This window comes from Staurois parvus, unplaced genomic scaffold (genome assembly GCF_062004578.1).
Source record: "Staurois parvus isolate SC_StPar_1 unplaced genomic scaffold, SC_StPar_1.0 ptg000286l, whole genome shotgun sequence".
Classification (NCBI taxonomy): Eukaryota; Metazoa; Chordata; class Amphibia; order Anura; family Ranidae; genus Staurois; species Staurois parvus.
This window is the reverse complement of record NW_028318082.1, coordinates 255010-270888: the sequence shown is the minus strand read 5'-3', so window position 1 is coordinate 270888 and position 15879 is coordinate 255010. Positions and strand designations below refer to the sequence as shown.

The following is a 15879-nucleotide window of genomic DNA, read 5'->3' as shown; positions in this document are numbered from 1 at the left end:
TCTGCAACATACCAATGCATGCACGGTGTGTATGGGTTTGCATTTATGGCTAGGGATGAAAGTAAAACACGTAGCAAGCTGCTCTCAGTAACTCCCTCTTCTAGTGTAATTTATATATATATATATATATATATATATATATATATATATCTATATCTGCAAAACTTTATGTTAAAGTGTTACCAAAACCAGGACTCTGCATTCACTATATCTGGTCTCCCACAGTACACAGAACACGGAAATGCAATTATTTTAGAAAATATAAACTAAATACCTTTTCTCATCAGAAGTATATAGCAGAATTGTGACTTTTACTAGTGTCCAGCTGAGCACTGGTTAATCTTGTAGGAGTAGTTTTCACTGTGCTCTGACTGTTCTATGAGGCTGTATGACCCCTGACCTGTTGTCTGGACAGTGCTGAATGGCCATGTGCTGATCACATGCACCCTCCCAAAGAAAAAAAAACGCTCTAACAATAATCTGAGTGTGTGCAGAGTGCCTTCTAGGGCTCTGTACTATCAGCAGATGGATTGGGGACAACAGAAAAAGGGGAGGATCAGAGACAGGATCAAACAGCCTTTTTACACAATGTGGAGGATTAACCCTTAGGTTCCACAGTGAGTATAACAAGCATGCACATACAGACTGATTTTACTATTGTGGATTTAGTAACACTTTAAACCTTACTGTTAATACGGAAAGTAGCCACAACATGAAGCAAAAATGGAGATGACTGCACTTGTGGCTACTTTATAATAGTTCTGATCAAGTTAAGCAAAGTACACATTAATTTAAAGTGCACCTGTGCTCAGACTATAAACATTAAAATATTTACTTATTCTTAACAAGCAGCAAAAGAGCTTTAAAACAAGCTATTCCTAACTTCTAATTCATCCACATAGACCACAACAAACATTTTGAAGTCCAGTTTCAGTCCATTTCTAAGGTTTCATTCATACTTGTTTAGAGCGTGAATACAAGCAGTGCACTTGCAAAGCTAGTTATTGTTAATCGCACCCCAAATGCAGCAAGATGCACAGTTTTGTATATGAAAAACCAAGTGGTGGAATCCAAAGTTAATAACTGCGCAAAACTCAAAAAGACACTTGAACCGCATTAAAATTAATGGGCTGCATGTGCGATTCATGAGAACGTGCATATGCGTGGCTTGCTACATAGTGTGAATGGGGGCCAACTGCTTACAGCAACTGCTGTGTATCAACAATAGAGGGATGCCAAGTACCTAAAACAATAGAAAGTAATAGGAAAGTAATATTTTGGTGCGTCTTTTGAAACATTTGAAGATGAACTCCCCGATATCTTTGTTTTACAGTACTTTTTCAGCTTGGTCAGGATACATGTATACTTAGAACAAGCTAAATATACACAGTAACATAGTACTTGAAGTAGACCTGTACCCAGACTATTTATACTATAATGAGTAAAATATTCAACAGAAGTCAAAGTTGTGTGTCCACAGGCTTCTGTAAGCCCATATTAATGGGAAGCGCTGTGCATTCCACTGAACCAGGACTTTCACTTAACCGATTTCCATCTCATTTGTTTTTACCTCTGAAAACTTGTCAACTTCTGAGTTGCCTTGTTCTCCCTTGCCTGACATAAGCATAAGTTTGTTGAGCAATTCCTTCAGCTCCTCTAGCATGTAATAGCGATTGTTCTCCTCATTTTCTGGCAGAACCAAGTGTAAAACGTTGTCAGGTGTAATCTGTGGAAAATTCATAAAGGATACATTCATAACTATTTTGAAGAAATAAATTGCTTCAAGAGAAAGACCCCAAGTATTTTCATGCTGATTCTAAGGCATGATCTAGTTTTTAACTGAATTAAACATCCTGAGTCTTCAATCACAAAAAGTAATTTAAAGAACTCCGTAATAGGCAAAAATATCATCAATTAGTACACAACCCTACACAAAACACTAAACAGGTAATACATTTGTGAAATTCCTTACCATTGAAGAGAAAAGTCTAATTGAGTTTTCAGTAAGTCATCTCTAATTCAAAACAATAACAGCATCTGCTCTGCCAAGGAAGAGGTGTAACAGCAGGGATTACATCATATCCTCTCCTCTCAGGAAACTACACTTCCCATCAACCTTTGGGAATTATAGTGAACGTGGGTGGATACACTAGGCCTGTACATGTTTAATATGTACTCGCCCACTTCAACAGAAAACACGCCCACACATTCCCCAGCTGCCACTGCTATCCTCACATGTGATCACTCACCGTCCAGTCACAACAGAATAAGAACTAACTGCCCTGACATTCTGTTTTTAATCTATAGACACCATCTCACTTCTTCTAGTAAACATGACTGTGATTTTTTAATTATCTGTCAGCAACAGAGTGTGGAATCATGAAATCCACAGCACAGAACACCGATCTCACATGCAGATCATCAAGACAGAGGGGGAGGTTCCAAGGCAGGAAAACAGGAGACTGAGACAGAAATTAGATATCAATATGCCAATGACTGTGAGGCTGCAGCTGGTAGTAGAGAAGACATTTTGGATAATGCTGCTTCCAGATCACTTTGCCCTGTACCTGTTAAAAATCAGTGCCTCCTTCTCTGCAAATAGATCTGTATGTACAGTATATACACTGCTACTAGTGGAGGAGGTGCAGAGGCTCCTAGATGAAGTTATGGGAGATGGGGCAGACCCAGAGTGTCCTGGGCAGTCATTCTCAGAACACTGCCTCAGTGGGAGGTGCAGACAGGGAGTCTGATTCCTGCCCACTACAGTGAGCATGGACGGAAATACATCACTGCTTCCTGGAGAAAAAACTACTGAAGGGCTGTGCCAAGACCAGTGGCTGGGGGGAAAAGGAGACACTGCAGCCACCGCTCTTACAAACAGGAAAGTACATGGGATTAACGGTTTTATTTGAAAATCATCAGCCTATTACAGAGCAACTACTGAGTGAACCAGAAGTAGAATGACATATTTCAGTGAAGGTAAGAGATCAGCAACAAGGACATGGAAAAAAATTTTGATTTTGAGTGCCGTAGTTTTTAGACTGATCAAGGGATGGTCTCATGTCTGAGTGCCTCGAGAGGTTGTTGACCAGCCATTAATAGGAGTAACAATCAGTTTTGTCTTTAAAGGGTATTTACACTTTTGCAGCCAAATTAAAAAAAAAAAAAATTATATATACCTATTTCCTGGCTACCTTTTAGGTGCGTTTTGCTTCCATAAAAATCCATACATGCTCTCCCTGCTTTATGTTTGCACAGTTTTTCATTAAACTAGATTTCAATACTGTCTGTCCTAACAAAGAAAAACAGGTTACAAATAAATAAAATGCCCTCCTGCGTTGTATGTTAATGAGCTATAGCTTAGTTTGTGTTTGGCTTTTTGTTTCTTTACTTATTGTGTCATACCAATACAAACAAAAGAAATAAACATGAGAATGCCTAAACATTTGTACTTGCAACTATGTTCTGGGTGAAGTGGTGCATTATCTGATAGAAATACAGGGATGTCAGTATTTTTGGCCATGGCAGTAACTAGACGGCATGCAGGCAGGTTCATAAGGCCGCAATATAAGCAGGAAAACAAGGCAGGTTTTATCTTGCAAAAGAATTTAGATCGTATAATCTGAGAGACAATTGCCACACATATCATTCAGTGGCTTCACGGTATGTAAGTAGATTGGCAAGGCCACAATATAAGAGGAATTTAAAAAGCAGCTTTTATTTTAAAATAAACATTGTATTAATTAAGAGACAAGAGCCACAAATATTTTACAGTGGCTTGTGAAGACCGAAATTAAGAGGGAAAAATAAGACCGGTTTTATCTTATGTTGAAATAAACATCTGAGCATATTATTTGATAATAGCCACAAACATACAGTGGCTAGACAGTATGTATGAAGCTTGGAAGGGCACAATATAAGCAGGAAAGATAAGGCAGGTTTTATCTTGCAATATTAGAGTGTATTATTCGAGAGATAACAACCAATATTTTTGAGTTCCACAGCACAGTTAGAAGTGCAATGTGGGATGTACCTTATCCACTTAAATGTGGGATATACCAGCAAACTTAAATTTGCCAACAGAGGTCAAGCTGCGGAAACATTTTCTGGCACATTTACAGTGCCTGGGAAGAGAACTGGTTGCAAATTTTAAGACCCAAAGCAGGATTTATCCTGCAGCAACAATTAGAGATTTGGCATTTGATGTCTAGTTGTTGAAACACTGTATGGCCATTTAGTGTAGGAGCACCTGAATATGCTGCAAACTTTGAGATACAAAGCAAGACATACCTTGCAGCAAACATTAGACATTTTGTAGAGGAGGTCCAGCTAACCAGAGAACCAGAATAAGCTACAAACATTAGGACAGGTGTGAAGGTTGGATTGAAGGAAACTTGAGAAATATGGCCCATTGAACCTCTGAAAGCTCTTGTGAGACTTCCCTATCTGTCACTAGCAACCCCTGATATTGCAGCAGATGCAGCAAGTGAATGTTGTGGGGAAGTATGTGGAAAATGGGGAACAAGTGTGGGGCATTTTGCTGCCGACTTGTCTCACTTAACTGCTGCTTCCACTGAGCTCTATGGTACATATGCAGAGAAATCACATAACACATTTTTGTTTGTAACTGATACACCGCAGGGAGAGACTGCAGACCACAACAAAGCTTTCAGTGGCAGATATGTTAAAAGCCACACTGCAGAGTGCTGTGGAACAGCAAAATGGGCAGCAGTGACCTATGCCTGCTGGGCAGCGCCGCCATATGGATTAGAATGGCTGTTTCCTCCAGTCCTCTGCAAACTGTCCCTGCCCCCGCACAAAATCCTCCCTCGCTTCTGTTCTGTCTCTGTTGATGGTGATGATGCCCACACAGACCAAGTATAGTCAAATTATTTTGTGGAGATGTTCTGGATTTTTCCAATGTAATACAAGTGTCTTTTTAGCATAAATTTCCCAATAAAAAAGCCAATCCATAATTACCTTTCTGGTGATCCATGTCTTGAAACACTAATTCTTCACTGCTCTCCTGTCCCTACAGCTTTTTCACACTTCTTGGTGTGGTAAAACCTGCTCCTCCTGATACATAGTTGGTAAGGATGAATAAAGACAATAGTCCATCCAGTTCAACCTGTGTCAGTGTGCCTGTGTTCATGTCAAAAACTCATATCCTATATCCTTGCATATTGTGTTCACTAAGATGCCCATCTAAAAGTTTTTTTTATATAAACTATCAATACTTCCTGCCAACACCACCGATTGTGGAAGTGAGTTCCACATCCTTACCGCCCTGACAGTGAAAATCCCCCTACGCAGTCTGAGGCTAAACCACTTCTCCTCCAATTTCATTGAATGGCCGCATATCTTCTCCCTGAGACACAACCGTTGATTCCTTACGGCAGAATCACCATTGAGGTATTTGTATATTGCTATCATATCTATTCTCAAGAGTCTCTTCTTCAGGGAGAATAAGTTTCATGTGTGTAGCTTTGCTTATTACGGAGGCCCCCCAGGCCCCTTATTAACTTTGTTGCCTTCTCTCTACTCACTCCAGTTCTAGCACATCCTTTCTGAGGACTACTGACCATGTCAGGGACCATCGCGACGCATGGGTCTGCACATGCGTAGGTGTCTGTCAAGACATGCGGGCAGCAGGGCACTAGGACCCAGGCGCACCCGTCGCCTATGACGGTGCTGGGCAGGCACTAGGACATAGGCTGCGCCTGTCAGGTGCAGGGTGGGTTACTTAACCAGCCCTGCACAGACACAAGTTGCCATATGGTCTGATCTTGTTCCTGTGTTCCTGTATTGCTGTTGTTTGAGATTCGTTGCTGACCTGCCTGGACCTGACCCCTGCTGACTTCTCCTGCTCTGACCCCTGGCTAAGTTCGACCTCTCTTTTGGATATCCCTACCTGATCTGAACTACTGGTATCGACCCCGGCGAGTGACCTGACTATTCTTCAGCCTGCTGCCTTGTACTACGCTGACCCCTCTGTTACCGACCTGGCCCGTTTGACCACGCTATTGCTCAGCCATCCATCCGACCCGCACGGATTAGCTGCTACTCTCCAGACCTGCCTGCCTCTTCACGTCAGGCTCTCTACCTGTCATTACCTCTGGTGATTCCTCTACCTCAGGTGGGTGTACTCAGGGGCCGCGACCTGGTCACTGTCCGCTCCAAGCCCATCCCCACCATCAGGGGCTCTGGTGAACAAGCGGACTGGGGAATCCTGTCCTGTGGACTGCTAGAGTACACCAGGTGGTCCATAACAGACCAGAACTCCAGTGGGGTCAAACCAGAGTGTTGTAAAGTGGCAGGAATATCATTTTATCTCTACAGCAAGTACCCTTTTTATGCATGCTAATATTCTGTTAGCTTTGCTTGCTGCAGCCTGCCATTGCATGGCATTGCTGAGTCTGTCATCTACTATGGCCACAGATCCTTTTCCATCCTCGATTTCCCCAGATGTTCTCCCCCTACCATGTAACTTGCATTAAGATTTTTTGCCCCAAGTGCATTACTTTACATTTTTCAACAGTAAACCTCATCTGCCAAGTTTTGGCCATTCCTTAATTGTATTCAGGTCTTCTTGTAAGGTTTTTATATCCTACTGCGACGTCATTGTCCTACTTATATCATACTACGTATCATCAGCAAACACTATCATTTATGAAAAAATTTTAAACAATTGGTCTCAGGACTGAGCCCTGGGGTAGCCCACTTACCACTCCAGACCAGTCTGAATAAATACTTTTATCACCACCCTTTGGACGCGCCCCTGTAACCAGTTTTCTATCCATTTATAAACCCTCTAGTCCATGCCTACAGACCTCAGTTTGTAAATCAAGCATTTATGGGGAATTGTATTGAATGCTTTAGCAAAATTCAAGCACACCACACCCACTGCACTTCCTTCAACCTGATGGCCGCTCACCTCCTCATAAAATGTTAACAGGTTGGTTGGCAAGCGCGACCTTTCAAAAAGCCATGCCGATTACTACTAATGATGCTGTTTTCAATCTTGGATGCAGTCCTTTATCATCCCCTCCAATAGTTTTCATACTGATGTTAGACTGACTGCCCTGTAGATTCCAGGAATGTATCTCTGCCATTTTTTACATATTGGTACCACGTTGGCCCTTCGCCAATCAGCTGGTACTATTCCTGTTAGTATGCAGTATACAAAAATTGGGAATAATGGCCTGGCAATAATCTGAATTCTTTTGAGGACTCTCAGGTGTAAGTCATCTGGTTCTGGTGATTTATTTGAGTTAAGCTTTTCAAGTCTTTTTCGGATACCATCTTCTGTAGGCCAGGAGGGTGCATTCTCTGGTGTGTCATTAATGATGTAATCTTAACTACAATACCTCTCCTTTTCCTTAGTAAAAACTGAGAAGAATGCTTTTATTACAGTTGCCTTTTCCTTGTCATTTGTGACCAACTTCCCTTCATCATCCTTTACTGGGCCAATATGTTCTGGCCTTGCTTTTTTACTATTAATATATTTCAAGAATTTTTGGGGATATTTTCTTTAACTCTCCTCCACTATGTGTTTCTCATGATCTATCTTAGCCATCCTTATTGTGTACTTACATTTTTTTTATTGTATTCCTTGGAGTGTCGGAATGCTGTCAATGACCCCTCTGCCTTATATTTTTTTTAAAGGCCATTTTTTTCTCTTTAATATTACTTTTTAATGCTAAAGTTCAGCCAAAAAGATGAACAAACGAAACCAGCGCTCCAGTCTTCATACAACCAAGGCGATGCCAAAATGCCAACCGAAGAGGTGCTGCCCTTTTAAGATCGGGGAATCTGACCACTAGTGGAAAAGAACAAACAAGGGCACACTCTCATCATGCATTACCATGGTATAACACGTATTTATTAAATGAAAAGAGGATATATATTCACAAACCAACGTGATAAAAGGCAGTAAAAGTGGTCCACAAGGACAGTCACAATACATCTGTGTCTAATGATGCAGATAGGCTAACGTGTTTCGGGAGCTAAACCCCCTTCCTCAGAGCTAGAGATGTGCCTGCTGGCCACAAGCTTATATACTAGTGAAATGTCAGAAGGAGGATGGATGATGGGGGTTTAGCTCCTGAAACACGTTAGCCCATCTGTATCATTAGACACAGATGTATTGTGATTGTCCTTGTGGACCACTTTTACTGCCTTTTATCACATTGGTTTGTTAGTATATATTTTCATTTAAAAAATACGTGTTATACCATGGTAATGCACGATGAGAGTGCGCCCTTGTTTGTTCTTCAAGTTCAGCCACCCTGGTTTAATCTTAGCTGTTTTATTTTTGTTGCCTATTGGGATACACTGGCTAATACCTCTATTTAATGTATTTCTAAAGTACTCCTATTTTTCCTCCGTTTCAACGTTTCAAGGATTGGGTCCCATTTAATATATTGCATGCAGTTTAGGAAATTTGGCTCCTTTGAAATTAAGTGTTCTTGTATTACCCATGTGCCTCATTTTCCCATGATTTATGCCGAATGTAATTATCCTATGATCGCGGGTTCCCAAGCTATCCCACATCTGTGACCAGATCTGTTTTATTTGTAATTACTAGATCTAGTAATGCATTCTTTCTAGTTGGGTATCCACCAATTGGCACATGAAGTTGTCCTGTAGGACATTTAAGAAATTACACACCTTAAATTAGTTTGCTGTTCCTTCTGCCCAGTCATTATCTGGATAGTTTAAGTCCCCCATAATAATGACATTGCCCTGCCTTGCTGCCACTTCTACCTGTGACAGGAGATCCAACTCCTCCTCATCCTTCCAGGTAGGGGGCCTGTAGCATACCGCCGCTATTAATTTCCCGCTTATTTCTTCACTTTGAAGCTCCACCCACAGGTACTCCACCTCCCCCTTTCCCCATTTGGAATGTCGACCCTCATGTTCACAAGCAAATCATTCTTGATAGACAGGCATACCCCTCCTCCTCTTCTGCTCTCCCTCCAATATAAGGAATACCCTGGATATTTTCCAGCCAGTCATGTGAGCTGTCAAACAAATTATCTAATATTCCCACAAGGTCAAAACCCTCCTGGTGCATCAGCAGCTTCAGTTCTTCCATTTTGTTAGCTAGACTTCTAGCATTTGCGTACATGCCTCTTAGTTTTATATGTCCGCGCATTATATCCTCATTAGTTGTTCTTGGGTTGTGATTATGTTTTGCCAACCCACTTCCCCCTTGTTTAGGTATTATTGTTATACTCCCCCAGCATGCAGTAGTTTCACCTGCCAGCTTGTATGTCACTACAGGATGTGCAAACCAGTAGGAGAAACAGTGGTGGAGGTAACTTGTATATGACCCACCAGAAAGGTTGAAATAGCTACAGTAGGTAGAGAACACTGAAGTGGTGGCATTTTAAAACAAGGGCCACCAGAAAAGTGAGTATAAACAGGCTTCTTGTCTAGGGCAGACCTTCTCTTAGAGGTGGGCCTGTGGAGACAAGGTCACAAAGGTAATTTTGTGATCATTTAACTACAATACTAAGAATTGGTTTCAATCTCTGGAAATGTTTCCTGCTAAGCAAATTAATTTATCAATGGCTCTGAACAACCTCAAATCACAGCAACTACCTTTTTGCTGTCCTTGGGTGCTCTGATGATGTAGATTCCCTTTTTGTTGATAGTTGTTGCCAGGGACAGAGATGACAGTTCCACTGAGCCATGGCTCTCTTTTACAGTCTTCAACCATTCTATATGACGGGCAGAGTCTCTCTAAAATGGAAAACAAATAAAAAAGGTAGAATATGTGAGAAAAGTGAATAAAAACAAATTCACAGAAAACCAGTATACCTATATTTAGATAAGGAGACAGTGTCACTTTGAACAAAGCCTAATCTGCGTTCAGGGCTGATAACTCGAATGTGATCGTTGCATGAGCAATTACATGCAAGTGGGAGAGATTAGCTGCAAAAGCCAGCTGCACCACATTGCTTTCAGTGGGCCTGCTTCTCACAGCTAATCATGGGCACAGCTGTGGTTCTTGTATGTAATCGGGCTGAGGGTGTAAAGTGTTGATTGAAGAGTTGACTGAAGAATCTGAATAAGAATAATAAACTACTTAAGAGTGATTTCTCCATAAGGGGGAAGAGACCCATCACTGAGGATTCAATGAGTGTGGTAAGGTTATAGGCGGAATACCCAGACGCCATGTCCTTAAAAGCTTTACCAGAGTCCAGTTAGCTGAGGGTATGAGCCTAAAACGTAGGGTCTATGAATACTCAACCTGTGTCCTGTATTGTACTCCAAGATTTGGAATTCCCATGTAAGTCAAAATTACTCTTTTTTTTATTTTTGGGTAGAGTAGGGTACTACATTCCAAGAACAATGTGCAAATATGGCTTCCCTTCTATACACACAAAATTAAAAATGATACACTAAAACACATTTTTAACCGCTTTAGCACCACCCCATAACAAAAATACTGATACAAGGCGGCAGCTGTGCGCAAAATCGCGTATATATACGTGACTTTGCATCTTGAGGTAGGAGGTGTGCGGCCAGTGATTACTCGCTGGCGCACGGTGATTGCCAAGCATCTCTCCCCTGTCAGCTCCTGCACAGCCATGCAAAGCACACTTTGTAAAACGGCACACAGCACAGAGTTAAAGCTTTGATTGCCCCGCATGTTAACCCCTTCCTGCCCAGTGCCATTAGTACAGTGTCAGTGCTTTTTATTAGCACTGATCACTGTATTGGTGTCACTGGGGATGTCCGTGACACCAGGTCAGTTCCCCCAGTGTCAGAATGTCTGTCGCAGTCCCGCTACAAGTCGCTGATAGCCGCCATTACTAGTAAAAATAAAAAATAAATCCCAGTATATATACTGCCATTTGTAAACACACTTTCATTTAAACCAATTAGTTTACACGTATTGGGATTTTATTTTAGCAAAGAAATGTAGCAGAATACATTTTGGCCTAAATTTATGATAAAATTAGATTTTTTAATTTTTTTTACTGGACATGTTTAATAGGAAAAAAGTAAAAAATTTAGTTTTTTTTAACTCAAAATGTTTTGCAAAAATAAAAAACGCACAGGCAATCAAATACCACCAAAGGAAAGCTCTATTCATGAGGAAAAAAGGATGCAAATTTCATTTGGGTGCAGCGTTGCTGGCCGTGCAATTGTCAGTTAAAGTAACGTGGTCAGGAAGGGGGGTAATCCTCAGGAGGGCAAGTAGTTAAAAAAACTTAACACACAATAATAATGCTATTTACATCCAACTTATCTCTATTATGTATAAACCAAAGCAATTAATGTTACAAAATATACTCAGCTAACTTACCAACTTTTCTGGAAGTTTTGGATCACTTTTTAAGGCATTCCATAATTTTTTGAGGCATTCCATAAAGCTGTCAAAGTTAAATGTAGGTTTCAAGTCATACAACAATGGTGAATACCCCAGCACTGCGTCATGGAAGCATGCAACACGGTCTACATCCATATCATTCTCTCCAGCGGAAATGGAGGCCAAGTCAACAAACACTTTCAGCTCATTGACATCTAAATGAGAAATATGAATCCATTAGTGAAATCAATAAACAAAAAAAATTATATACTTTTTGATAAACAGTATTATTATTATTAGGTTAAATTACACTTATTTATGCATGATAAGGATTTTAAACCCCAACAAAAGTCACGCTCTTTTTTGCACCTTATAGTCTTGTTTCTTCAAATGTCATGATTTTTAACTGATATTGGCTGAAATGTTTTGAAAATACCTTTTTCATTTAGTGCAAATGCACTTCCTGCCCCTCTATTCTAGTATTCTATGCTAGAATATGTTAGTCACAGCCACACATCTAATCACAGGTGTCACAGAATTGTACAGTAGAGCTGAGAAAGCAAGGGGGTGTATCTGACAAGGTCTGCAGTATTATGGAATGCACTGGCAGTGCAGTCAAACTCTGTTGATTATTAGACTGCAATCATTCATAACTGGACAGACTGCAACTATTACTGCAGGAAAACTGAGATAAGACTACGAGGCTATTGGTACAATGTCTATCTAACTGAATTATAATATTAATAAAAAGGTATACACACACACACAGCTCAAAAAACACTTTTTAATCAGAGTATAGCATCAAGTCAATTAAACTCCTGAAATATTGATCTGGTCAGCTAAGTAGCTGAGGGAGTCGTTAATCAGTTTCAGCTCTTATGGTTTTAATGGAATTAACAATAGGTGCACTAGATAGGCAACAGTGGTATGACCCCCAAAACAGGAATGGCTTTACAGGTGGAGGCCACTGAGATTTTTTCCCTACTCATCTTTTCTGTTTTTCACTTGGCTAGGGTCAGTGTCAATACTGGCAGCATGAGGCATCACCTGGACCATATAGAGGTTGCACAGGCAGTCCAACTCATCCAAAATGGCTTATTAATACGTGCCACTGCCAGAAGGTTTGCTGTGTCTCCCAGCAGAGTATCAAGAGCATGGAGGAGATTCCAGGAGACAGGCAGTTACTCTAGGAGAGCTGGACAGGGCCGTAGAAGGTACTTAACCCATTAGCAGGACCGGCATCTGCTCCTTTGTGTAAGGAGGAAAAGGATGAGCACTGCCAGAGCCCTACAAAATGACCTCCAGCAGACCACTGGTGTGAATGTCTCTGACCAAACAGTCAAAAACAGACTTCATGAGGGTGACCTGAGGGCCTGACATCCTCTAGTGGGCCCTGTGCTCATTGCCTAGCACCATAGATTGGCATTTGCCATTGAACACCGGAATTGGCAGGTCCGCCACTGGCGTCCTGTGCTTTTCACAGATGAGAGCAAGTTCACCCTGAGCACATGTGACAGCCGTGAAAGGGTCTGGAGAAGCCGTGGAGAACATGATGCTGCCTGTAACATCGTTCAGCATGTCTGTTTTGGCGGTGGGTCAGTGATGGTCTGTGGAGGTATATCCATGGAGGGACGCACAAACCATTACAGGCTAGACATTGGCACCCTGACTGCCATTAGGTATTGGGATGAAATCCTTGAACCCATTGTTAGACCCCATGCTGGTGCAGTGGGTCCTGGGTTCCTCCTGGTGCATGACAATGCCAGGCCTCATGTGGCGAGTATGCCGGCAGTTCCTGGAGGATGAAGGAATTGATACCATTGAATGGCTCCCACGCTCATCTGAAATATCATGTTTCGGTCCATCCGACACCAACATGTTACACCATTGTAATTGCCCAAGGTTGGGCCATTCTAACACATAAATATTTACTTGGAAAAAAAAAGGGGGTGCGCTGTCTCCTAAAAACTCCAAAGTGCAATTGTGCATACAATATCAAACCATATTATTATAGAGAAAATAGATAATGTGAGCTCAATCTATACAATAATCTAAATAAATATAAAAATAACATCACAAATAAGGTTGTGTCAAAACACCATACTCAACTTTCAAAAAATAAATAAATAACCTAGTGGAGTATATATCCGTACAGATGGACAAATGTGAGTATGGACAATAATAAGCTAGATGCCTAAATATGTCAAAAACATGCAAACTTAAAAGACTTATGTGATATAACCCAGTACTTCACTCTCAAAATAGAAAAAAAATTATAAAAGTGTATATGCATACAGATGGACAAATGTACATACGGACAAAAGTTAAATGAACAAGCATAAAAATTGCAAACAAAGTTGAAGATGAATAAAGCAATCAAATGTGCAAAATGTCCGGACAGATAAATAAGTATCCTGGTGAACAGTCCAAAATAAGGATGGAAAATCCCAAAGGAAAAGAAGATACACTTAAAAGTGTAAGATGGAGAGCATTCAGTCCTACAGGAATAGAGGGTGCCAAGAAATTACACCACCCATATATAGGGTGAACTCCTTAGCAAAGACACTGATCCCACAAAGAGACCATGAAGCGCCTTGCTGTCCCACAGCACAAAATATTCAGACACACCACTCCATTTGGATATGATCCTGTGTAAGTGTGCTCAGCACAGAGGAGTTAAACAAAAAGGGACCACCATAGTGCAGTATGTTAAAACCAAGGGCTTTTGATATGGTAATGTACTGACAATAAAAAGACAATCAGAAGCATATAACAAACAATAAATTTTAAAGGATTCCGCCAGTGTGCAGAATAGTGTCATAGGTTTGGCCCTGTGCTAACGCGTTTCACTGTAAACAGCTTCTTCAGAGGATAGAGGCATAACACAGGACATCCATTGCTCTCTTAAATACAGTCCAGGAAGGGGAAACTGCAGGCTAACCAATCAAAAAAATATCTACAAAGAAACAATATCTGCAAAGAAACAACCCAAAACATAAAAAGGTCACCTGAAAAAGTGATTATGAGGATTAGGAACAAAAACATTATCAAAAAATGTAATAAAAACAAAAATACATAGATATCCATACATATCCCCAATATACTCAAACAATATATTCATAACCCAAGCACATACATCTACCAAAATAAATATAAAAATTATATCCAAACCAAAAAATTATAAATATAAAATAAAATGTCCCAAAAAATTATAGTTCCAAATGTCTCTGCAAATATTTCCAAATTGATTTGTAGATTATCCAGAGTAGCATTTTCAAAATCCTCGTGAACCTCAAAAACCTTATAAATAAATGACAGGCTTTATACAAATGGATAGTGGCACTCTTCAAACTTCCTACTCCTCCTGTTCCCACTCTTCCATATCCTCTTAGAGTAAAGGGGACATAATCAGCGGTATGTAATAAAATATAAACCTTTAATACTATTTCTTACATTAAAATTGAAGAAACTCAGCTTCCAATGCTCAGCACAATACAGGTGTAGTTCTTGGTATGGAAAACCAGCATGCTCCCACTTTCAAAATGGCCTCGACCGCACTTCCAGTTTGTGTGAGTGCGTCAGGCGTCACGTGTCCAACGCGTTTCGTCACTTCCTGGACTTTTTCTCAAGCCTTGAAGGAGATCTTATGTCGCAAGGTCGGGGCTTTTCTAAAAGTCATATTCGGTCTCTCAGGTATCACTTGCCCTAGCACCCTGTCACTTCTTAGTGTCCCCCAGTGTTTCTGAAGTAGCTTTTTTAACATGTTGTGTTGACTAGAAAAACTGGTGAAAAAGGACCACTCAAATTTACTCTTCTCATGAGTATTTTTAGTTTTGGATATTAAAAGGGAATTTCGATCGAGATCATAAACTTTTTGGATCTCCTCTTCCAAGGCTATATCTGAATAACCATTATGGATAAACCGATCTTTTAATAAAGGCAGCTTGTGAAAGATAGTCATCCCCATAGAAGCAATTCCCCTGCATCCTCTGGAACTGTTCCTTAGGGATAGCACCCATCAATGATGGATGATGGCAACTATCACTCGAAATATAACCATTTTGATCAATTTGTTTAAAATAACTTACCACCATGTTTAAATATCTAAAGATCAAGAAAATAAATACTTGAACTATATTCATAAGTAATTTAATACCCCAATCATTAGAATTAAGACATTCGATGAATGAATGTAAGGAGTAACTTATCCTCTGGCACGCCATAAATAGCCTATTCCTCCCACCTTGCCATGAATAAATTGGCGAGGCTGGGGGAAATTTAGCTCCCATCGCTATGCCTTTACATTGTAGATAACATTTCTCTGCATACTAGTAGTTATGAGTCATGGCGAATTCTAACAGTGTTAAAATAAATTGAATCTGATTAGCAGGGAGTGATTGGTCACAATTTAGATCATATTTAGCCACAGCTAAACCTTTATCACGGGGAATAACCGTGTATAATAATGACACATCGGCTGTAACAAGCAAGGTGTCATCATCACACATCAGATTCTGTAATTCATTGAGTGGTGTTCTTTAAATAGAAGGGAGTGC

At 40.4% G+C, this 15879-nt stretch overlaps 1 protein-coding gene across 1 annotated transcript in view; it reads right to left on the bottom strand.

Moving 5' to 3' along the window:
- RNF213 (ring finger protein 213) overlaps positions 1-15879 on the bottom strand; it is a 454388-nt gene that overhangs the window by 202153 nt on the left and 236356 nt on the right. Inside the window, exons 21-23 of the mRNA XM_089682127.1 lie at positions 11321-11538; positions 9607-9747; positions 1571-1726 (exon numbers count right to left, since the gene is read on the bottom strand). Of these exons, the coding sequence (XP_089538253.1) occupies positions 1571-1726; positions 9607-9747; positions 11321-11538 (515 nt within the window). The remainder of the gene's footprint in view (positions 1-1570; positions 1727-9606; positions 9748-11320; positions 11539-15879) is intronic.